Consider the following 25,960-nt stretch of genomic DNA (forward strand, 5'->3'; position numbering starts at 1 on the left):
ATTTTACGGGCAAACAGGATGGCCCACTGTCAAACTTCTTTAACTTTTTGTAATTCTTCGAGTTTAACTTTTTGACCCTCACAGTTTCTTTCCCGTTTCTAGCTTTGACAAGCCTTTTTCTTTTCCTTTGCCTTTTCTTAAAAGAAGAATGTACGGTTTCTGAATTTACACATAGGAAGCTACCAAAGTTACCACGTACTAAATCAGAATGGTTGATAGTGACCTCTACCAACACTTTCCTGTCTACTGGGAAAACTTCTTCTGGCCATTTTATGTGATACATTTATTATTTGGAGAGTTAAATATATACTATCTCCGTTCCGGTTTATGTGAACCTATTTCCTTTTTGGTCCGTTTCAAAAAGAATGACCCCTTTGTAAATTTGAAAACAATTTCGCTTAAACTTACAATTCTACCTTTAATGAGAAGCTTTTATAACCACATAAATACTCTGGGCCCCTTTTTAAATTGATTAGGACCACAAATTCCAAAAGTCTTCATTTTTTCTTAAACCCCGTGTCCAGTCAAACAGGTTCACATAGATTGCAACAGATGGAGTATATTTTAATCACGTTTTGTTCATATATTATTTGAACGGTTAGTTGTTGTGACTTGTACTATCTTTTATGTTATTTTTAAATATGTAAATATGTTACTTTTAATACTTTTCCTGCTTTTTACCTTTCCTGAGCCTTTTTTTTACTTTACCTTTATATCTTTTCTGAGCCGAGGGTAGCGGAAACATCTTTATTTTCTCTAGGTAGGATAAGGACTGCGTATATACTATTACATATGGAATTTCATTGGATTTATTGTTGTTGTTTATTTCAAAAAACTTCAAAGAATCTGTATTTACATTTCACAAAAAAAAAAAAAATAGATAGTTTGACCTTCATACTCCGAGGGTCTATTGGAAACAGGCTCTCTATCCTCACAAGGTAGGGATAAGGTCTGCGTACACACTAACCTCTCCAGACCCCACGACGTGGGATAATACTGAGTATGTTGTAATTGTTGTTGACCTTCATACTCCGAATCGTCTCACGTAAAGTGAAAGTGGAGGAAGTATAATAAGCTAAACTCCAAAGAGACACTTGTTCTGATTTTTGACAAATTAGAGAAAGAAGTTTCACTAGTAACTAGGAGTGGCAAACGGGCGGGTCGGGTCGGATATAGTTCGGGTCGAAACGGGTAATGAAAAAATAGATAAATTATCCGACTAGACCCGACCCATATTTAATATGGATAAAAAATGGGTTAACCGGCGGATAATATGAGTAACCATATTGTCCATGACTTCTTGCATATGATCACTTTTGGGAGAATTCTTAGTCTTCCTAACTTGAGGAACCCCCAATTTGAGGGTTTACAAATGTAATTAGAACCATTGGTTACCCATTGGTTATCCATTTTCTAAATGGATAATATGGTTCTTATCCATATTTGATCCGTTTTTAAAAAGTTCATTATCCAACCCACTTTTTGGTGGATAATATGAGTGGTAACTGTTTTCTTTTATCATTTTGCCACCCCTACTGGTAACTTATTCTCTTTTGTTTTAGCAAAATTGAACAGTAGTAAATGTCTGAATCATGGCATGTATGACAAGAAACAAAAGTGAAGAATGGGTTTCTGATAGATTACACATGAAAAAGGGTTTCTGATAAGTAAGTCTTTTAAAATACTTGGTAGTCACAAAATCTCACATGCAAAGGATCCAATGAACTGACTTTCACATATGCAATCCATAATTGTTCCATTTGTCCATCTCGCCTCGTACTTTTCAAATATTCCTCTAACCCTCTCAAACTCTTTGTTGCTGACATACAAACATGTTACTACTAGATTTTTAATTGTTGAGTTTATTTTATACTCTAGCAGCACACACAAAAAAATGTGTGTGTCGCAATTCAAGCTTATGACACGTATTGTCCCTTTAACCGAACAAAAATCACAAAATTTGTCCTTTATGTTATAGCACTTCAAGCACAAAAGCATGCTACAATGTCATGAACATATGCTTTGTTTTATATAACAGTTTACTTTCCTCTAATTTTCGATATAAAATTTGCCTAAAGTGTCATATGTCTCACTTCTTCGAAAACTCATCATCAATCTAGAAGCCCAACAGTCCTTCTCCCATACTCGCCCTTACTCTCCTGGCTCCTGGCTCCTGGCTCCTGGCTCCTGGCTCCGGGCTCCTGCCCTCGGTCATGGCATCTCATGCACCTCTCTTAGTGACTCAGTGTGCTCCCTGAGGTTTGTTCTATTCTTCACATGATGAGAATTCGGCTACGATATCTAATTTGGTAGCCTAAGCCATGAAAGTAACCCATTGTCCCATATCGAGCGAGAATTAATCGAGTGTACCATGTGAATTTATGATATTTCTAATAAAGTAGTTTAATTTTCATTTTTACGTGTAAGATTTTGACTAAGGTCACTACTAGAAAATAGCTGTTTTGCAACTGCCAAACCGGTCGCAATGCGGTCAGAAAATGCTAATTTTCGACTACATTCCGACCGAAATAGCGTAGTCGCAAAATAGCTGGTCTGAAATGTTTAGCGACCGAATCGGTCGGTAATTTGCGACTACAGCGGTCGCAAAATCAAAAAATAAAACGACTAGTAAATGACGCCAATTGTCCGACTGTCGCGGTCGCAAACTTTCCGACTGACGCTGTCGCAACACATTTAATTTAAAGTTTAATTTTAAATTAACTTTCCCACTACTTCGGTCGCAAATGGTATATATAATTATAATAATATTTAATTTTATTTGATTTTTTCCACTACTGTGGTCGCAAATCTGGAAATTTTTGACCAAATTCCAGCTCTTTTAAAGCAATACCACCTACCAATTCAAATATATAACAACCAATTAATCTACCATGCTAACTAATCAATCCACCGTTGCAACTAATCAAATCCATAAAATGCAAAATATAAATATTTGTAACTAAAACATCCAAAAAGAGATAAACATTCTGGCACCATTCAATCTAGTCTAAAATATTACAATCATAGTCAAGTGTAAATATTACCAAGTCTAAACATCCAACTACAACAAATAATAATGTCTCAAACATCAATAACCATAACAAACTAAAACTCATTATCCACGCCATCGTTGCCATTCGAAGGAGCAAATGGACGTCCGCTCATAAATTTCTCCACTAGACTCTGCAATTTGTTAAAATTTGCGCGATCTTCTTTTCGTTCCTCCTTCAATTCTTCAACTTCTTTTCGTAATGCTTCCACCTCTTCGTGATCTTGCGAATAACTCGCATCACCAGACAACAATGTCGTAGAACGACCTACAGCATGCCTATCTGTTACAGCATGCCTATCTCTTGGATTTGATGTATTACTCTTGTTAGATATCCTACTTGTACCACTGGTCCTCACTAGGAAAGAAACAGTGCACATGTTCACATGGAAAACTAAGTCCAATCACTGCAGGATTGCGCAAATTACTGAAACAAGTCCCACAAGCCCCAACCCCTTACACCAAATCAGGCTGACATCTATTTTTCTTAGCATCCTTTCTTTGCAAAGACTACTATATGTATCTAAACCCCAAGAAGTTAACCGGCCACATGTTGTTCTTCAGACTTTGACATCTAAAGAGAGCATAAAGCATTGAAGAAAGAGAAGCAAAATATGCATTCTAATTTTTATCTTCATCCTCATGCAAGCTCTTGCTAAAACAGGGTAAATTTGGTATACTAAAACACAGAACTAAATCTACTTAAGAAGGGTTCACCTAGATAAAAATATATGTTGTGATTGGGAAAACCAGAATTTCTTTTTTCGTTGTGAAGTCAAGAAAACTTGTTGCAGATATCAAAAGATTACATTCTTAGAACTACAGTACAAGGAAAGACAATGCATAAGATTATTTTCTACTTTCCTCTGGTGTTATATTGTCATATTCCTGCCAATAGTTGTGCCTAATGGATAGTTGATAAATCATCATTAGATTAAACAAAGGCATGTGGAAAAAACTCTACTTCTTACTCCCCTAGAGGGCATTTCATGCAGATAACTGTAATTCCTTTAATCACTTTACCTGAATGTTTATACTCAAACTCTTATATTTGGGAAAGAATTGCGATACAGAGAGAAAGAGAGTGGGAGAGAGAGGATTTAGGTGCATTGAAAAGCAGAGCTCTTCAATAAACGCTACTCAAGATCTTAAACTATCTGTCCATGTTTGTTTAAAACGCTACTCTTCATGGACTATTATATTCTAGACCTGTTTTTATTTCTACTTGAGTTCTGGAGTTGTCCGTTTCTTTGTTCTTTTATTCAACAATAAAGATGTTTTACTATCCCTAATGAAAATGCATTCTTTAGCATACAGAAGTAAGAAGAAGAGGTACATTTAATATGGACATAAAACATTGATACAATTTGAATGTGAGCTCTTTTGGTCTTAGCACCTATACTTTAACAAGTTATCCACTTGGCAAGGCTTCATAGCTAGGTCTCCATTTCTTTTGCCATGTAAATATGGTGCTGGACCAGGAATTAGTTGATCTATACAGTATTCACAAGTTTGGTTCCTTTAGAGCTACCAAGTAGGGTTAATCATACTCCTGAAAAATTTATTGCAGCATGTAGAATCTTAATTTTCATCTGGTGAAGATATCTCACATTTTCTACGCAGATAACACATTGCCTCTATATTGGTGTCCATATATTGTCTTTCATTTAACTTAGAAAATATACCTAATGACATGATATCTATGTGATATGTCCAAACATGTGCAAATAATAAAGATCGAGAGACACAAAAATATCGCTTAAAGCCGCTTAGGAATAATTCATCAACTGATTCCTATAGCCTTATAGATCAGTTGGTATTGCATATATTAATGCGATCCCTTAGTCCTAAACATGAGGGCTGCTAGTTCTCCAGGAAATCACAAAAGAGCTACAGGAAAACATGAATTAACACACTCACATATGGATTCTTGGTTATTAGTTCCTACGGACATATTTTAATAAGACCAAAGAACTCAAACAGGATGGAGATTGCAGCACATATGAAGATTAGAAGGCACCTGCTATACTTTTTGCTCGGTTGAAACGAATTTCAAGCACAGGTATGGTGGAAGCTTTGCTTTTTCTAGGTTTGCCTCTGTCCGCCTTTGCCTCGTCCGCCCGTTTGCCTCTGTCAGCCGCTGAGATAGAATTGAAGATATCGAAAGAGAGAGGAGGGAAATTGGGGAAATAGGGCGCGCACAAATTGGGGAAATAGGTTTTGGCCTGAAATATTAAATTTAGATTTGTGACTACCGTGGTCGCAAACCCGCTTACATATTCTTTTACCATTTTAATTTTAACTTAGCGACCGACGCAGTAGCTTTTTTGGTCAACTGATATTTTTGACTTTTTATTCTCTGACCGAATCGGTCGCGAAAGTGAAGGCGAGAAATTGGCCCGCGATTTTCACACTGCTTTCGTCGGAATAATAGTCTAATATTTTTTTAAGAAAAGTTAATAAAAATTCAGATCTGTTTCACACGAGTCATCTTCCGTTATGGAAATCACAAAATGTTACTATCAAATTAGTTTAAAAAGCAATTACAAGTAATTATTACAAGTTTGGATGAAAAATCTTTAAAAAGCTTTAGGATAAGATTAGTCATTATCACCGCAACATCCAACAAAACCACAAACAAACAAGAAGAAATTGTAGTAATCATAGTGCTTTCCGGACCAGCCAAAACAAAAAATAAAAATAAAAATATATTGAATAATAAATTGTTGATTTTAAGTCATATACACGGATAATATAAATATATTCTAATTTATCGGTGCAATTTAATCGATTATAACAAGTCGTATTAGATTTGATATATTTGTTGATATTAAGCCATATAGACGGACAGTATGAATATATTCTAAATTAGCGGTGCAATTTAATCGATTATTACAAGTTAGATTAGATTTGATATACAAAGTTACATATTATTTATGTTAATTTAATCTGATAGTATAAAAAGTCTTTACAATCGCTGCACTAAAATTAAATTTTAGAAAAAAAGGTATTTTTAATGTTGGTCAAAGGTCAAAGATCCAGAAGTGCACGAGGGAAGGTAGAGGAACAAACAGGATGAATCAGCGTTTTAGCCGCACGAGGGGAGATCTGTGTTAACTTCTTTCTGAAAGTTTTTTTTTTCTGAGATAAAGTTTTCACTTTGTTCTGTTCAAAAAACCTTATTCTTATTCTATTGCCTTCTTTCACATGGGGCTCTTTATTCTACGATAATATTTCATCTTTTTAACTGCTTCCTTCCTCATATATATAATCCTACTATAGCGGTGTAGCATGAGTAAGAAAGCCAAGTTTATTTTTTTTTTTAAAAAAGAAAAAAAATAAATAAATAAAAAGACACATCAAAATGAAATATGAATTATGAACACTGAACACAACCAAAGATAATGGGACGGTGGTAAGCACTACTCCATCCTTAATCAGAAGTTTTATATTCGAGCATTGAAAATAAAATCACCCTTGAGAAGGAGCGTTCGAATCTGAATTGTTGACAAGGTCAGTGTTGTAATAGCAAATTTGACTATTGATATATCCTCAGAGCATTTCCAATATGTGCTATAAGAATATTATATGATGTTTTTAAAAATATTTATACCTTATTTTACGAGATGAAAATTATCGATTCTAATACCACCTTATCTTTATACTTCCTCAGGTCCACAATAAGTGATCAATTTGCTTATGGTAATTATTGGAAGGAATTGTTATATTTTTGCAGTAATAAGTTGGGGAGCGTGTTATATGATACTTTCTAAGTATTTAACTTCTATATAAAAAATTGCATTATCAATCACTCATATGAAAACTAGACATCAAGCAAGTGGTCTGATAAGGATAGCTTGACAATCAGAGTAGTCTGCTGGTACAACAAAGTGGTGCCTAAATACTCGGCAGGTTGATGCGCTGTAGCGTTTGCGGTGGTGCTTCAATAATTGCGCTATACCTTCCATTTTTTTCGTATTTTCTATATTTCTTATATTGCTGTTATTTGTTATTTTATGTTATGTATTTTATGTTATTTTAGTACGAGTCTATTGATAGTACTAATATATCGTCTCTTGTTGCTTTCTTGAGCCGAGGGTCTCCTAGAAACAGCCTCCCTTTCCCTTGGAGTAGAGGTAAGGTCTACGTACATATTCTCCCCCCACCCCCCTCCCCCCCCCCCCAGACCCCACTAGTGGGATTATACTGAGTTGTTGTTGTTGTAGTATAGTTATGCTCACTCATCATTCAGCCATGGTCAATTGTTCACCTAGGCAGACTTATTATGGTACTATAATTTTATAGTATGCTGATTCCCCAAACCAACTTGTCACTAACCAATGACATACAGATTTTTTAGCATCCAATCATATATTAATCATTCATTTCTTATCCACAAACCAAAGATTATATTATTTTTTGTGGTTCTTGTTGAAGGAAAATGATATAGTGTCAATGTATAGATACTGTCGAGTTACGAAGCTGAATTCAGAATTAATAAACATATACAAGTGATTCCAACAAAGCAATTAAGGGAAAGTACTAGATACATATTACATGTGCTGATAAGCTATTTTAATGTCTAGTTACATTGTTTTACCAGCAGTGGTATTCACAGTAAAGAATGTGCTTTAACTGCCTGAATCAACTTTATCTATTTACTATATTATCTACAGAGTTGAGATATATTGCACATTTAAGTGAATACAAGAATATACCAAAACATGAAAAATAATGAGATTTAACTGGCCAAAGATTAGGGTTTCTGTGCAGAAAACATGATGAAAGAATCCTGAACTTTACTGGTATAGTTGATGAGACCACAGGTTGTCACCAAGTCCTCAATTTCCTCTTGAGTAAAATAGCTATAGGTTCTTCCAGCACTCTGCAGTCAAAAGGAAAGTTATGTTCATATCTCTGACAAAAAATGACATCTATCATGCATATAGTTCTACTTTTATAATCACGTAGAACCAGCTCTGACAAAGCAATGCGAGATCAAGCCTCATTCCACTATTCCGGCTTGTCATGTTGACAATTAGACTGAATTGAATTCGGAGGCGAACCCAGGATTTGAAGGTACCAAGGGCACATGAGCCGATTGCTCAACCAGTGCGCCCATCGGACTTTTGATCTTAAGGGTTGCATGCAAAATATATACTAACTGTTTTCAACATACAATATATATATATATATATATATATATATATATATATATATATATATATATATATAAAAATTTGCCGAGGTTAACGAGGTCCAATGACACTCAAAACATAGGTCCACCTTTGGGCTTGATGATCGTATTGGCATTTTTGGTTAGTTTCGAGCAACTCCTAATATAGGTAAGTATTCTAGTGGGAAGAAAGCCAAACAATTGTGTTGTCTTTATTTGTTGGTAACTAATATGTACTCTTTAACCAATATAAAGTGAGATGGTAACTCTTAAGCATAAATCGTAGCAAGCAAAATGAGACCAACTACCAAATTTGAATATTCTGTTTGCAGGTTAAGCCCAACCACAGGGGCGGATTTATAGGCTTAATTACAGAGCACGTGAACCCATAGTCTCTCCGTAAAATTAGATATTTTATGTACATATTTTCTAAAATTGGTATAATGTTAACGGTTGGCATCCATGCTCCAAGAAGGTTGAATGGTGAAGGTTGAGTTATTTACCAAGAGGTATAGGGATCAATTCCCTCTAGCTACATTTTTGTCTCCTTTTTTTTTCGTAGCGCACCCATGTACTAGAAATTCTAGATCCGCCTCTGTCCAACCATACCCTCCCAAATCAAATTTAAACACAGATGTTGGGCTGTTCTTTTAGAGTTGACTTGCGATATTTACTTGTGGAAAATCATAAATTGCTAGGGTTCAAACTTCAAATGATAACTATCAGGTAATTTTTTTGCATGGTGTAACCCATTGTAAGCTGATAACCAATTACTATCACGCGAAGTATGAAAGGAAGAAAAGTAAAGAGTATAAGTTGTATAATCACAAGGCGGAAAACGAAATTCACCTGCTCCAAAGCCCTGAATATCGTAGGAGCTGAAGGATTGACTCGAAGAAATGTAGTACCAACAAACACACCCCCACTACGCAAAATCCGGTTAATTTCAGCAATCTGGCAGAAAAATAACAGCATCATCAACTGTAAACTCAACTTCATTCATTGAATAGATCATCAAACTTCAGTGAGCAACAAAGAATTAAAAAAAAAAAAAAAAAAAAAAAAAAAAAAAAAAACTATGCGACAGCAAGACAAATTAGAAGTTTACGAATTAGTACAGAGCTAATCACTACCAAATATCAATGCTACAACCAAGAGCAGCTTGCAATCACTAGCTCATCAGCAATCAGATATCGATGCAGCACTACCACTATAGGCAGCCATGGAAATGATTAATCTGTTTACCCAGACCCGATTCACTTATTCCAGGTGCTCAAGTTTCCTGAAACTGACTTGGTCACCAAATATTTATCCACCTCAATTTCTAGCAAAATTTTCCTTTATCAGATACTTCGCGGCAAGCGTTTTCTATCCTAAATTAGTACTCATCTGACCCATTTTATGTGACACTCTTTCCTTTTTATTCTGTCTAAAAAGAATGACACCTTTCTAAATTTAAAAACAATTTACCTTTATACTTTCCAGTTTACCTTAATGAGATAATTTATTAGCCAAACAAATATTTATTGCTTGTTTTAGACCACAAATTCCAAAAGTCTTCTTTCTTGCTTAAAACACCAACACATAAAATGAGACATAGATTATTTTCTTTGACCAAAATCAGTTCTCCTGTTTGGACTTGACGTAATTAATAAGAGAATTAAACATAAATATGTTTCAAGTGTTAAAAGGGTGTATATAGGGGGGCAAAAACTCTCTGGTTTTTACGTATCAGAAAAGGGAAAAATTGGTTCATGCAGAGTAAAAGTGAGGCCATGAGTATAATTACGGTAAAATTGTACAACTGTTTATTTCCTGAAAATATGTATTATATTGGGAAGGCCCAAAAGATGAAAGTGGAAATTCAATTCCGGACCATCTGAGAAATTAATTTAGCAACATCAGAAGATAAAGGGCAATTTATAATCTACCATATTTCCCAATTTACATGGTTAAGTCAATCTCAAGTTGGAAAAACTGGGCCAAAGTGTAAGACTCATATTGTCAAAATTACAAGTACAAGGACCTACAAACTACTGAAATCAGTGTAGAACTAACAACAGCACATAATAGAAGCAAAGGATCCTTACATGCAATACTAACTAGCTGGGATTAACACTTAGTTTCGGATACACTAATACTAGTTTGGTGTTTGCATCAGAACTTTTAGTGTGGTTACAGACCTAAATGTTAGTGCGGGGATAAGTGTTAGCTACCTAAACGTTAGTATAGGGATAAGTGTGTGATTCAGTGAACCTCTAGTCTTAGAAAACACCTAATTAACCTTAAAAGACAAATTATTAACCACTATTGGAATGGAATGGCCGGATAGTGCGGAATAGATAGAGAGGATTCATATAGCTAACCCTTACTAGTTTGGGATTGAGAGGTAGTTCATTAATAAGTCGAGAAGTACAGGACAATTTTGCCCAAGAAAAATTAAAATTTAAACAACTTACAGCATTGGATGGAGATGGCCAGCAATGCAAGGCAGCACCTGCATGAACAGCATCAATTGATCCAGAGAAGAACGGTAATCTGGAAACATCTGCCCTTACAAGAGCCAGATTGCTGCAAATCTTATTGAAGAATAAATCAATAATTCTTTCTTGTTTTAAGAGACAATTCAATTTCCCAACTAGAGAGGTTTTTCTTTTGGTAATTAAGTAATGAGAATTTCAATATCATGATATCTATATAAGGCAGAAAATCACTTACGAGCTTAAGATACTCTCATCATTCTTGATGAAATCATAACACTGGCGAAGCATGTTTTCAGAAAAGTCGAGTGCGACGACTCTTGAATAGGCGCCAGATTTGGCAAATTTCCTGGAAAATAACCCACTCCCGCAACTGACGTCTACAAGAACACCACCTTCAGCAACTTTGAAGTACTCCTGAGCCATCTTAAACTGCATTTAATATCAAAAGGACAATCGCACAGTAATGAGCCATCATTGGACTATAGCTAACCATGAAACTTTGAATACAGGAGAAATTACAAATTTCACTCTTTTCCTTAATTTATGGGTATATAGTCAAGGGGGTATTCAATGTAATGAAGGAAGCCTTTGTCATAAGAACAACCTTTTGTTAACTTTCAATTTGCTACAAAACCAATGACTAAACGAAACAAAGATAATGTGTACTTTTTCTCCTTTCAACTTATTGTTATTTGGGCAAAACAAGTTAGCATATCATATTGCTTACTAGCATTAAGGATCGATTTTGTTTGTTAATTCTTTTGGATGATACTAGCGAAGTCATGGCCATAATTCTGAAGTGCAGCCTGGTGCATAAGATATTGCTCCATTCTTTTTTCTGTTTCTTTCTCCTATTCCTGCATTGAACTTCAAAACTTTGAACACGAAACTCGATAACTGATTTGAGTGTGATTAACCATACTGCTAAATTACATCAACAACACCCAAAACCATTGCAACTCAAGCATGACACAAAGCCTTTATGTCCAAGTACACCAAATTTCCATATAGCCGTAGCTTTTAAGGTTTGGAAAGAAAAGCTTGTATTTGCAATCACAAAACAAACATAATCACCAAAAACAACCAACAACAACATACTCATAAAGATACAGTTCATAGTCGTCAATTAAGACTATTTACAAGAGTTAAAAATTACATAAACCTATATTAAGATTATTTCACTTCAACTTGCACTTGTAACATAACCAAAACCATCAAGCACATTAGAATCAACTTGTGATAAAATTGCCTTAAGGGCTTCATCTCCATTTACAATCCACATAAAATATTGCTCCAACTCGTTCCAAAAAAGAATGGTATTAACTTATTAGTTCGTTCCGAAAAAGATGGTTAAAAAAAGAAGCCAACTCGGTCATGAAGCATCCCGATCCACGCGCACATTTCTAAATATGGAAGCATTCTACCCTTAATGAAAGATTTTTATAGCCGCACAAATGTTAAGGCGTGTTTAAGACCACATGTTCCAAAATTCTTATAGCCACACAAATGATATGTCATATTCAAAACACAAGTTTCAAAAGTCTTCCTTTTTTTTTCTTAAACTCCATGTTCGGTCAAACTATGCAACATACAAATGGAAATGGAGATATTAATAAGTTAAACATTCACAAATAACCAAATAAAAATGATAATATTTAAACCTAGATAGAAGATATTATCGGTAATAGACCGAGTAAAGTCATGCAACCAATTTCGTGTAACAAAAAGAGTTTCGACAATTTCAAGATGGATACAGCTTCTATACTTAGTGAGAATACGACCATAAATGTTACGGTGGTAATTGGAACTTTGAGTACATCACACGCAATCGCTAAATGGTAATGATGCTTTATTTCATGCTTCTTCCAATACTTAACAACATCCATCTCTAGAAACTTCCCAAAACTAAGCTTTCATTCATCCAAATAAAGGTTTAATTCTGGCTTTCTAGCAAATTCACTCTCAAACATTTCAAACTCCTATTAAATTAAGAACATGAAATGCAGATAATAAGACGAAATAGGAAATATAATTGCTTAATTAAAAAGTACGAATCTACAACAAAGTAAAGAGTACTTTCTGATCAAGAACAACGTAAAATACTTGCACGGTTGCACCGAATATTTTAGATCTCTTTAGATAGACTTCTTTCTTCACTTGATGAACATATAATAGTAAAAGCACTTGCTCCAATTTGATTTTTTGTTTTTTTTTTTTGGGGGGGGGGGGGGGGGGGGGATGATAATAGTTTTATATATTCAAAAGGCACAAAGGCTGTGCTGGCCATAATTACAGGAGGTTGTACCAAAATATACATCTAAAATTTCTATCCTATTACAAGGATCCTAGAACATCTATTATAGCTTCTGGATCCTCTGTATAATCCTGCTTACACCAAAAATAAAACAACAACAAAGAGTCCATTTTTATCCTGCTCCAATTTGATTATTTACATAGTGATCATAAAGCTTGTAAAGTTTATTCTTTCTTTCTCTTGTGCAGAAATAGGATCCCCTTAGAGTAAAAAATCATAAAGAATTGCAATTTGAAGCGAGGATCACAAATTGCTCTAAGTGCATGTACTACACTATCATACTATACTACTATAGTACTTATCAAACTTCATAAACATTCTTGAACTCATTCCTTTAATAACTGCATCTTCATTATGTGACTTCTCTTTCGACATACATTCAATTCTCCAAACTTGCATAAAAAGTTGGAGATGAAAACTTAAACTAGGAATCAAGTTAGGCATCTCATGAAAATGCTCCAAGAATTCACATATTTTCTCTACTTTTCTCCTTTGATCAGATGTTGGGCAATAAGCATAATTTCTATCAATCAATTGTATACTAGCAAAAGTCATTCATACTGAAGTGCACTCTCAAACATCAAGTATGTTGAGTTCTATCTAGTTGACACATTCAACCCTAAACCAAGAATTGTATCAATTCCAACTTGCTTAACACATCTCAAATTTTCTATTCTATCATCGAATCCTTTGACATACTTATAACTTTCTTTAATTCAAAATAGGCATCCTTAGCTACTTTCACACCTTTTGAACAATCGATCGGTATTGTCAAAGGAGAAAAGCTCTCTCCAAGTCTATCGAGATTTTAAGTGCAAAGCACAACTAAAGTGTGGGCTTAGTAAAAAATTGCACAAAGAAGCGGAAAAAAATATATGCTAATTCAAAAAAAAAAAGTAACAAATTCATTCATATTTCATAATGTTTTCCTTAACAGCTAATAGACTTATTTGCCGATGATATTTGTGGTTTAGTGTCAATTGATTCAAGATAGAACTCATGGGCAACGAGGCGCACACCTTAGTGCCTTGCCTTTAATTGAAGCATAGCTTAAGCGAGGCGAAACATCCTCCCTGAGCTTCAAGGCTTAACCCTTAAATGAGCTTTGACAACAGTGCAATCGACTTTAGAATATGAGAGCAATAAACATGAAAGAACTCGCCATCAAATAACCAACTCTTTTGCAAACTAAGATGCCCTTTTAAAATATTTTGCATGTTACCATTATTAATGACATTATCCAAAGTGATCGAATACAACTTCTTATCCATTCCCAACTCTATCAAACAATCACATATAGCTGCAAGCGGTTCAACTGTATGAGGAGGAATCAAATGACAAAATTCAGAATTTTTATGAACTAACCTCCTATTTCATCAACATAATGGGCCATTAAACAAAGATAACTTTCAGAAGTACTTGTTGTCCAGCAATGAGTTATCAAACAAACTCTATTAGGAATATTAGCTAAAGCTTATTTTAGTTTTTCCTTCTCACTAAAATACACTTATTGAAAAACCCCAACATAAGTGTTCCTAGAAGGCATCATTACTTTCGAACTTACATAACTTGCCCAAACTCTACTTCCATTATTGAATATGGAAAATCATACTTAATTAAAGCTTCACCAAGCTTTTCACAGGAAGCCAATTGGCATATTTTCTAGACTGTAATATACCTTGTTGATCAATAAACATCTGACCCAAAATCATGATATGAAATCTTTTTACATTAGGTATATGATGATGTACATGTGACGTTTCATAGTTTTTACTCGTGGGTCACGGAGTTGAACTAACCTTATATTCTTATGACACCATTTACATATCGCCCTATCAACTCGATCTTCACCTCGGCCAATTTTTCCGAAATAAACCAAACATTCGATGTTAACTACTTGGGTTTTTTCTGTTCAGATTCTGCTTGTTTGTGTTCACCTCTAAAGTAGGTTCATGTGTACTATTTGCATGATAAAATAAAGGACTGAGTAGGGTCATTCACGAGCCAAATCCATTTTGACGGCTCTACCCATAACTGAAACTTAGAAATTAGGATTTATGCCCCTAAACCAGCAAGAAATTTGCTCCATCTAAGTTGTTCACCTATTTCCTAGTTAACTAAGCCTCAATCCCAAGCAAGTTGGCATCAACTATATGAACCCTCACTAACCATATTTTTACATTTAAGCTCATCTCAAGTGGAGTCGTCAAAATGGGCTTGGCTCGTGAAGCTGGCCCAACTAAGCCCTTTATTTAAGTAGGGTTAGGCTAAGGTTTCTTAGTTCCCTTTAGAAGTGAGGTTATTAAGCCTAGCCTCATTTGTTCTGCCAGCCTCAAAGGCTGGGCCGATCCCGTCCTGTGAGGCCAAAAAAAAAATCCAAAATCAATTAAATAGAAAGTCCAAAAGTGATTCAATGGATTAGACAAAAAGGCAGCCCAAAAGTGAATTAAACAAAAAAGGAAGAAACTAGAGTATTGGTGATTTAGTCTTTTAGAAATCATATTCATAATTTGTTTTCTTCTAGCCTCCCTGCCCCTGTTCTCCATTTTTCCTCATCTCCTCGAGTCCTAGTAGTCAGATGACCTCTTAGTTGTTGGTTACCGATGCTCCTTTAACCACTAAGATAATAGTTCACTTGCTAATTACTCTTCGGACAAACATTTCTCAGTTTACATCTCATATCTCTTTTTTTTCATACTTCTTCATTGTATTATGGATTTTATATCTATTTCGTGCAAATTCATGCTATACTGCTCTTTACCATCTTATGTGTTAGTTTCTTGTTGGATTTAGAATTCTTTTGTTAGTTTCTCCTTCTTCATTTCAAATAGCTGATTTTGGGATGTCAGTTTTATTTGTATTCATTCCGGTGAATGTGAATACGGTGTCCATTCTGTTTAATTAGTAGATTTATTTTAGTTAAATGGGATATGAACAAGTTTCTTTTAACTTTCTTTCTGCCTATGTCTGTTTGAGAATGAAGAACATGGATTTACAGTTTTCTTGTTTATTTCATTACAGGAAGATCAATGGATGATCATGCCTTGTTTAGGGATGAACAAGCATGGAGAATCTGAAGAGAAAAACAAAAACAATTAACATCGAGTGCTTAGGTTAATTCACAAAGATATGCAAAGGTGAAGATGGTATGTAATGGGTGTCATGAAGAATATAAGGTTGGTTCAACTACGGACCCACAGATAATAACTATGGGGGAGTCCCAGATTAAGCAAAGATGGCAGACGTATTTTCATGGCCTTCTAAATGAGGAGGGGGGCCGGGATGTAGTGCTAGGGGATTTGGGGCATTCTGAGAGTTTCAGAGACTTTAGGTATTGCAGGCGCATTAGGGTGGAGGAGGTCGCGTGGGCTTTGCGTAAGATGAGTAGGGGTAGAGCGCCCGGGCCAGATGAAATCCCGGTTTAGTTTTGGAAGTGTGTGGGTAGAGCAGGCTTGGAGTGGCTGACCACGCTGTTCAATGAAATTTTTAGGACGAAGAGGATGCCGGATGAGTGGGGGTGGAGTACACTGGTACCGTTGTACAAGAACAAAGGTGATATTCAGTGTTGTATCAATTATAGGGGTATCAAGTTACTGAGTCATACCATGAAAGTTTGGGAGAGGGTGGTAGAGGTGAGGGTGAGGAAGAAGGTGTCTATATCCGACAACAAATTTGGGTTCATGCCTGGTCGCTCGACTACGGAAGCTATCCACCTTAATAGGAGGTTGGTGAAACAGTACAGGGATAAGAAGAAGGATCTACACATGGTGTTCATCGACTTGGAGAAAGCATATGACAAGGTCCCTAGGGAGGTGCTCTGGAGATGTCTTGAGGCAGAGGGTGTGCCGGTAGCCTACATCAGCGCGATCAAGGACATGTATGATGGAGCTAAGACTAAGGTTAGGACTGTAGGAAGCGACTCGGAGCATTTCCCGGTTGTTATGGGATTACACCAAGGCTCTGCGTTTAGCCCGTTTTATTTGCATTGGTGATGGATGCATTGACAAACCATATTCAAGGGGATGTGCCATGGTGCATGTTATTCGCTGATGACATAGTCCTAATTGATGAGACGCGAGACGGTGTTAACGAGAGGTTGGAGGCTTGGAGGCAGGCTGTCGAGTCTAAGGGTTTCAAGTTGAGTAGGACTAAGACAGAATACCTGGAGTGTAAGTTCAGCGCTGAGTCAAGGGAAGTAGGCAGGGATGTGAGGCTTGGATCACAGGTCATCCCCAAGAGAGGTAGTTTCAAGCACCTTGGGTCGGTTATTCAAGGGGACGGTGAGATCGACGAGGACGTCACTCACCGTATAGGGGCAGGCTGGATGAAATGGAGGCTAGCATCTGGAGTTATGTGTGACAAAAAAGTGACACCGATACTCAAAGGTAAGTTTTATAAAGCTGTGACTAGACCGGCCATGTTGTATGGGGCAGAGTGTAGGCCGATCAAGAACTCTCATATCCAGAAGATGAAGGTAGCAGAGATGAGGATGTTGAGGTCGATGTGCGGGCACACTAGGACGGATAAGATTAGGATATTCAGGAGAAGGTGGGCGTGGCCCCTGTGGATGACAAGATGCGGGAAGCGAGGCTCAGATGGTTCGGGCACGTGCGGAGGAGAAGCCTTGATGCCCCGATGAGGAGGTGTGAGCGGTTGGCTTTGGTGGGTACGAGAAAAGGTAGAGGGCGACCTAAGAAGTATTGGGGTGAGGTGATCAGGCAGGACATGGCACGACTGCAGATTTTCGAGGATATGACCCTTGATAGGAAGGTCTAGAGGTCAAGCATTAGGGTTGTAGGCTAGGGGGTAGTCGAGCTTTTTCTACTTCATACTGGGGGTGAGGTGGGTTTGATAGGGTTGATCTTAGATGGTTAGGGGTTAATGTTGAGTCCACACTATCCTTTCTGTTTATCATAGCCCCGGGCCTTAATTACTGGGTATTGTTATTGCATGTCATCTATTTTATGATTTTTATGCTTCTATAACTATTTCTATGGTTTCTCCCAACATTGCTGATGAATTGTCTCTTCTTGTTTTATTTCCGTCTTCCTGAGCCGAGGGTCTATCGGAAACAACCTCTCTGCCCCACCGGGGTAGGGGTAAGGTCTGCGTACACACTACCCTCCTCAGATCCCACTTTGTGGGATTTTACTGGGTCGTTGTTGTTGTTGTTGTTGATTTGGTTTAAATGTTTATATATCAACAAGGCAACTGCAAACTAGAAAAATAGACCAATTGACTTCCGGTAAAAAGCTTGTTGAGATTATCATTAAGCATTTCTTTTGTTGAGCAAGTTGGAAATTGATACAAATTTGTATAAGGTTGGATGTATCGACTAGATGGAACTCAACTTACTTGATGTTTAAGAGTGCACTTCAGTATGAAAAGGCTTTTGCTAGTCTAAATTTGATTGATAGAATTTATGATTAACGTTCGAGATCCAATCAATGGAGAAAGTCAAAGAAAATATGTGAATTCTTGGAGCCTTTTCACGAGACAACTAACTTGATTTCTGGTTCGAGTTATCCAACCTCCAATATCTTTTTTATGTAAGTTTAGAGAATTAAATGCATGCCAAAGAAGAAGTCGCGTAATGAAGATGTAGTTATTAAGGAATGACTTCAAGAATGCGCTAGGAGGTTTGATAATACTAAAGTATGTATGGTGTAGTACATACATTTAGACCAATCCTTGATCCTCTAAAGTTTAGTTACACTAAGGTGGATCCTACTTCTGCATAAGAGCAAAAAGAATAATGAGGAATAACATGTACAAGCTCTATGATGATTATGCAAACAATCGAAATGGAATAACTACTTCTACTATTTTGTGTACATCAAGTGAAAGAAGTCAATCTAAACGGAAGGGATCCAAATTATGCGATGTAAGTAATTTTACTTCACTCTTGATCGAAAAATTAATGTTCAACCTGTTGTAGATTGATACAATTCAATTAAGCAATATTATTTCCTATTTTTCTTATTATTTGCATTCATATTTTTAAGTAATAGGAAATTAAAATATTTGAGAGTAAATTTGCTCGTTATGCTAGAAAGCCGGAATCGAGGAACCAAAGTTTAATTATGAGAAGCTTTTAGAGATGGATGTTGTAGAGTATAGAAAGGAATAAAAGTATTCTGACCTTCCAATGATAGCATGTGAAGTACCCAATGTTCCAATTACCACCGTAGCATCAGAATCGACATCTAGCACCGGTGGTCGTGTTTCCACAAAGTATAGAAGTTGTATCCATCATGAAAATGTGAAACTATTGTTATTACACAAAATTGGTTGCATGGCTTTACCCAACCTATTACTGGTAATATTTTCTATCAAGGTTTATATATATTATTTTTATTTAGTTATTTGCTAATATTTAACTTACTAATATTTTATGTGAATTGTAGATAATATGAAGCCCTTAAATGCAACTGACTTTTCCTTCCACGGGATATCCCCCTCCCCCCCCCCCCCAACCCAAGCCTTGTGCTCCTTCCTCCAATAATTTTTTCATGAAATGCTAACTGGTTAAATTCTTTAATGCCCACCATCTCCTTTCTTTCTCTCTACTTTTACGCTTTATATCCTAGACCACCAACTTATATTGTGGTTAGTGCTTCTTGTGGTATGACCTTACAGTCCTTACATACGGTACATATTTCTCTAGTTTAAATCATTCCAGATTTCTTAAACAATTATCATAAGTAAAAGTTAACCAAAAAAACTTAAGAAGAATATCAAAAAACAAAAACAAAAAACTCGCGATCTCAAAATTATCATAAATTTTCGGGGCAAATTAATCCCATTTCCAAAATTTTGCACTATCACTAAACTTTTGAATAATTTCAAAGACCTCCCCTCAAATTATGCTGCATAACACTAAGCTCCCTTATGGTTTACGATATCATGCTTACCTCCCTTATTTTGATTTTTCTTGTAACAATTCTTTTAACCTATTTATCGCTAATATAAGAAGTGCAAACTGACTTCTTTACCCTTCTAATAGACTTTTATTTAATTAATCTTCTAAACATATCTTTAAAAGATTCTTAAACTTCAACAAGTGTTATTTTAAGTATTTTTTTTTTCGAAGTCTGAGTATCCCAATTCAAAAACAAAGAATCGTCTATATATTCTCTCAATCCTTTCAACAATTCAATTGCCAGAGGAGGAGGATGGATTTTAACAGGGAAGACTTTCATACTCATGGGCACTGCATTTGGAGCATACTTACATCAAAACTATGTAGTTCCAAACCTCAACAAACTCATTGAAGAAGTCGCCTATGTTAAAATCATGTTTATTGAACAGACATACTGCAAACCCAAGAATGTCACTCAACAAGATCAATTCTATGAAAATTAACCAGTGGGGATCATGTCATGCAATCTAATGGGAGAATATCTAATCTTTTCTTTTCGTTTTGTTTCTTTTTTCTTTATGGTTGTGGATGGGGTTAGATTTTAGTTTTATAAAATTATAATTTCCACGGGAATCAATATGGTTTCTTCTCTTAATTAGTCCTAGTCTGTCAAAATTAAACTTCATGGAGTAGTATTTTGACTTTGTGATTGATCAAATCAGTTACCCGAAAAGAGGTTTATGTAAAAGTGAAAAGGAAGAAGAACATGGACGATGAACGCAAATATTAGGGAGGACTTCCAAATCAAGGAAATTAGGTTTTTCTCTTAAAATTTTTGTTAAAGGAGATTAATTAAACTAATTATTTTAATTAGAGGACGTTGATGTTAAAAAGGGCAAATCAGTCAGTTTAAATTTTTTTACACTAATGATAAATATGTTACAAGAATTCTTACAAGAAAAATCAAAATAAGGGAGGTAAGTGTAATATCATAAACTACAGGGGAGGTTAGTGTTACGGAGCAAAACCTAAGGGGAGGTCTCTGAAATTATACCCTTAAATCCTTTTACTTTGTGAGTGCTACATTATTAACTTTATCTTCTTTATCTCTAACTTAGTCAAATAACTAAATTGGGACAAAAGTTAGTAATAACTTTAATAGTTTTGTCTATAGACATGACATAATCTGTAATCATTGTGAGAGAAAAGCGTTTCATCTAGAGGCCAATACCTTCAACCTCCCATGTCCAACATTTACCCAATGAAATGGCTTTTTATTGCATCATGCTTTGTTTAGCGAAGCCACTGATTTACTCCAACATGGAAAAGTGAATGGATAAGTGACAACCTTTTTCCTATGTAGGAAGGTCAAACAACTTATATGCGGTTATTTCTAGATTAATATTCAGTTAACCAACCATAAAGCTACTAAGATGCATTTAATCTGAGCAATCAAAAAAAAATTACCTCTTCATCAGGACCAGGAAAACCACTTAGGTTAAAATTTTGACGCCATCCTCTCTCATACAAGAATGAAACAATTGGACTCCTGGAAAGATAAGAACAACAGCAACTAGAAATGAACATCTACAAAGAATCAAACGAAGTCTCGAACTCTTAATTGCAAGCTTTTACTAGATGCATCAGGAGTCCAACGAAAAAGGGAAAAGGGGGGGGGGGGGGGGGGGGGGGGGTCATCATGAAATAGATCAGGAGAATGATTGGCATTTCATCTGGAAAACCACTTGCGGGAATAACAAAGAAAAGCTTAATCTAACAAAAGAAACAAAGGTCACAAACTAAAAGCATGAATAAAGAGGTATACTAAAACTAAATAAACCATTCTTTACAAATCAACATATTTGACTGCACTAATTGGGATCTAATAATTGTAATAGAAAAATGGGGTAGAAGTTAAATTAAGGCAAATATTCTCAACATTCTAACCAGTAAGGCGCTTCCAGTAATAGAGAAGAATAGCTTAACTTTACAAAAACAACCCAAAAAATGAGAAGATAAAAGGCCATTAACAAATAGCTAAAAAATTACTTGCCACAAATTAAATAGCATTTGCGGACAACCAATTAAAGTAGAGAGCATAGGGCTTAGAAACTGACACCGAACTGGAAGGAAATGATAAGTTGCATCAAGAAAGTGGCAAGTTATAGGGGTATCAAAAGGCTATGATCTCAACACAAGAACTGTGGCGGTGGACCTGTGGAAAAGACTCTAGAAGATAAGGGCATTAAGATCTTAGAAGAAAGAATATATCCACTGCAAATTTAACCCCCTTAGAAAGAAAAATTGTGATGAGAGATTAGATGGACCTGTAGTCCTAAGAACTGACAATTCAGTATATCAGCCCCATCTTCCGAAATCTTAGTTTGATAGATGAATATGTAGCACATAAAATTAAAATAGGACAGGTGACATGGAGGAATGCTATGGAAATTATAAAATAGGAAGATAACAAACAAAGTGAAAGTCAAGATCAATAGAGCAAAATTGTTATATGGGAATGAATGTTGGTCCTCTACGGCCTAACATATCCAAAGATAATTGTGTCCCAAATGAGGAAGTTAAGATGGCTATGTGGTTACACGAGATTAACAAGATTTGAAATGATCACATCCGACAAAAGGTGGCATAGATAGAGGATAAAATAAAAGAAGTCGCCTTAGATCGTTTGGCCATATCCTATATAGACCTCCAAATGCACCTGTCTATAGGCAACAATATGACGATTGAAAAGGGGACGAGGTAGACCAAAAGTCACACAAAAGGAAAATTGTACCAAAAGACAAAGTCTCTCGGGATCAATGCAGACTTAGCCAAGAAAAGATGTAATTGAAGCAATGGTGATGCTAATTAGATGGAATTAAGGCTTAGTTGTTGTAACACTTGTAAGTCCAAGGTTTGTCCTATTAAAGACGTGAATTCAGTGTAGGGAGTGAGATATACTCTAATTTTAAAGAACCTCCTAATTGTGTTAAAAGAGATTTTGTATTAAGAACAAAATGAGCTCAAATAGAGCAAAATAGATTCAGAAGATTCATATAGTCAACCGTAACTAGCTTAGGATTGGGGCACAGTTTATAGGTTTCAATTAACGATTTTTTATAGTAACAAGACAAGAATACAGATTTAAGGATGAGATAACAGTTGAACATCTGCAAGTTTATCAAAAGCTGAATTCTGTAACTTTCTCAAAAACTGATTCCGCAGTCTCTTACTTGTTATTACATAACACTTCCAATTTAAGTAGAAATAATGAGAGAAGAATTTCGAAAAAATAAAAATATCTGCATTGGAACCCATGGTTATGGACCCGGATTCGTTAGTATGGAACATTTTCTTTCAAAGTGAATCTTGCTGCAACTTTTCGATTTTTGTGGATTTTACTTAAGTGTGTGAGGGAGAGGGCTAAGTCTTGCGCAGCAAACTACTATGTTTCTGGACTCTTCATTTTCGTCAACACGCACATTCCAAATGGGGTGGACACACATCTCAATACTAGATAAGAAGCTTTTGAAACTATTTAAACTTGCTAAAATAGGAAGTACAGGTGCCTAATACATACCACTGATAAATACTCACAACCCCATCCATACAGTTAAATGGACATCAATGTTGTTTTTTTCCCACTTCTGTAATTAGTTTAAAGATCGCAGGATTTTGACTCCAAGCCATTAAATGTAAATGTCTAAGGTCCATGCCTTGGATTGCTAACTTTGTAAAGAAATAAGCTACAGTTCAAACACAAATACTTTTGCATATCTTGTGTCATGTCCGCAAGAACAGGACTAGGGGTGTGCATTCGAATCGGTTTATCGATAAATCGAATCGATTATTTGTTATCGGTTTATCGATATCGGTTTATCGATTTATCGATTTCGATTTCGAAATTTTCCTTATCGAGTTATCGATTTCGATTTCGATTTTGTCCTCTTCGGTTATCGGTTTATCAATAAACCGATAGGATATACTAAAGATAATTTTTTTTTTTTACCCTTATTCTATAATACCCTTTCCTGTACCCTAAGTCCCTAACCCTATTATTTCCTCTACCACATTTAAAGAATGATCATATTTAAAGCTCAAGGGAATGAAGTTCAAATTAATGGAAAACAGAATTAGCCGTGATGATGTATTTTGTTTTGTTTTTTTTTTTTTATACGGTTGGAGTGTTTAGTTAGGCGTGTTTATAGCGATATACTTTCCGTAGAATCCCGCAAATTTTCTTAATCGATAACCGAATCGATAAGCCCCAAAAATCAATAAATCGAAATCGAAACCTTATTGAAACGATAACAATAAGCATATGTACAAATCGATAATCGATAAGTAATTATCGATAAGGGTCAAAATCGAACCGATAAATCGAATGCACGCCCCTAAACAGGACAATGCAAGAGAAGAGGGATGAAAAGCTAACGAATTCAAACCACAGTCAACATCTTTAGGCAAATAGTTTCAAACCCAAAAGCAAATCAGAAATTAACAATCAGTACTAGAGCTGGAAATGATTTAATCAAGCAATAACATGAAACTTGATAAGATACCTGAATAGCTCAGTCCGAGCTGGTTTAGATTCATTATATTCTTTCATTCCAGAAGTAACAGTGAGATCAAGGTAGATATTTTTGCTTGAATATGACTTGTTACACTTTCTGCATTTGAAGCCCGATCGGTAGATTGCAGGTCTGCAAGTTTTAAATCCAAAGTCAAACAACAACTAGGCCACAAATCGAAGCACTGTTATTATGCATTTTCCATCTGAACTTACAAGTTAAAACCTGGAGGACCTTTTCTCATAAGCGGTTCATAACAAATTGGGCAAGCAAACAATTCAGCTTCTGTAGCATCTTGAGCTGGAGTTCTCAATTCCTGAACAAGACAGGAGAAAAGATTAACCACATTAAGTTTAAAACTTTAAAAGAATGAAAAAGGAAATTATCCGGTCAAAAAAAAACTCATGACCATCTAATCATAATGTTTACGTATCAACCAGTGAGGAAGAGCTAAGAAATATAGTTCTGTCCAGTTATCTTGATGTGATAATAGTTCAGCAAGATCAGGGGCGGATTTAGGCCTAAAATTTGGGCACGTGAACCCATGGTCTATTTCTCTAGAATTGATGTACTATTATCTATTGGCACCCATGCTCCAAAAAGGTTACCTGGTTCAAAGCTAAGTTATTTAGCTGGAGGAACAGGGATCAATTCTCACTTAATACTTTTTTTCTCCTTTCTTTAATGGTGCGCCTAGATTCGCATAAGAGACAGATAACAAGACAAATATTCAAATTTAATTGTGTATGGACGTGTCAATTTAACATAACTCCGCATTCTGGAAGGGAGCGCTTCCCCCTCTACTGGGTCTTACACTGGGCAAATCCCAATTAGTCGGGGTCAAATGGGAAACCACCACCCAAAAAAAAAAAAAAAAACTCAGCATCCAATTGCATTCAACACGCTCATCATAAAAACTTAGCTCCCTAATTCAAAATATGGTCACAATTAGCATACATAGAGCAGCAACAATCATATGGTACATCATTAGTCTATGATCCTACAACTTAATCAAAATTGAACAGTTAAGTAATTTTAGCATATGAAAATAGTAAATGTTGAGTGACCATTTATGTCAGTAAAAAAATTTAGAGACTTTTGCAATTCCAATAATTACCGGTTCAACAGCAACAGCAGAGCTAGCTCTGATTCTTGAAGTGAACCCACGAGAGGAAGACCTTGTAGGAATACTAATTCCTGAATTCAAAGAAACCCCATGATATTTGGGAATCAAAGAACTATGATGATTTAAAGAAAGTGAAGGGGAAACAGCAGCAGCAGCAGCAGTGGCCATTAATGAAATTCAGTGAGAGTTTCCTTGTGTTTTCTTACGATTTGACTTTCTTTGAGTATAGAGATATACAAATAAGCCTATGTAAATGGGTGTTTTCACAAGGGAGAGAAGATGGGGAGGAAATTTTTGATGATTTTGATTCATATTTTATGAAGTAGGTATTTTGTTTGAGGATGAATATTGGCCACATCACTTTGATTTATTGGTTTTG

The 25,960-nt window shown here is 35.7% G+C and overlaps 1 protein-coding gene across 1 annotated transcript; it reads right to left on the reverse strand.

Moving 5' to 3' along the window:
- Positions 1–7,543: 7,543 nt before the first annotated feature.
- LOC109244142 (uncharacterized methyltransferase At2g41040, chloroplastic) lies at positions 7,544–25,899 on the reverse strand. The gene is made up of 8 exons (XM_019411180.1): positions 25,573–25,899; positions 24,671–24,771; positions 24,447–24,587; positions 21,352–21,433; positions 10,944–11,137; positions 10,685–10,796; positions 9,075–9,179; positions 7,544–7,934 (listed from the first exon to the last, which is right to left on the reverse strand). Exons 1-8 carry the CDS (start codon positions 25,747–25,749, stop codon positions 7,806–7,808), a joined length of 1,041 nt encoding a protein of 346 aa, XP_019266725.1. The 5' UTR covers positions 25,750–25,899; the 3' UTR covers positions 7,544–7,805.
- Positions 25,900–25,960: the final 61 nt, after the last annotated feature.

This window comes from Nicotiana attenuata, unplaced genomic scaffold (assembly GCF_001879085.1).
Source record: "Nicotiana attenuata strain UT unplaced genomic scaffold, NIATTr2, whole genome shotgun sequence".
Taxonomy (NCBI): domain Eukaryota; kingdom Viridiplantae; phylum Streptophyta; class Magnoliopsida; order Solanales; family Solanaceae; genus Nicotiana; species Nicotiana attenuata.

Bases quoted from the DNA above. Each gene is read 5' to 3' on its own strand.
- LOC109244142 (XM_019411180.1), bottom strand. From the start codon at position 25,749: ATGGCCACTGCTGCTGCTGCTGCTGTTTCCCCTTCACTTTCTTTAAAT. The intron at 10,797-10,943 runs GTAAGTGATTTT...TAAGATTTGCAG, and splicing joins GATGAGAGTATCTTAAGCTC to CAATCTGGCTCTTGTAAGGG. The intron at 7,935-9,074 runs GTGAATTTCGTT...TTTTGACTGCAG, and splicing joins TATTCAGGGCTTTGGAGCAG to AGTGCTGGAAGAACCTATAG.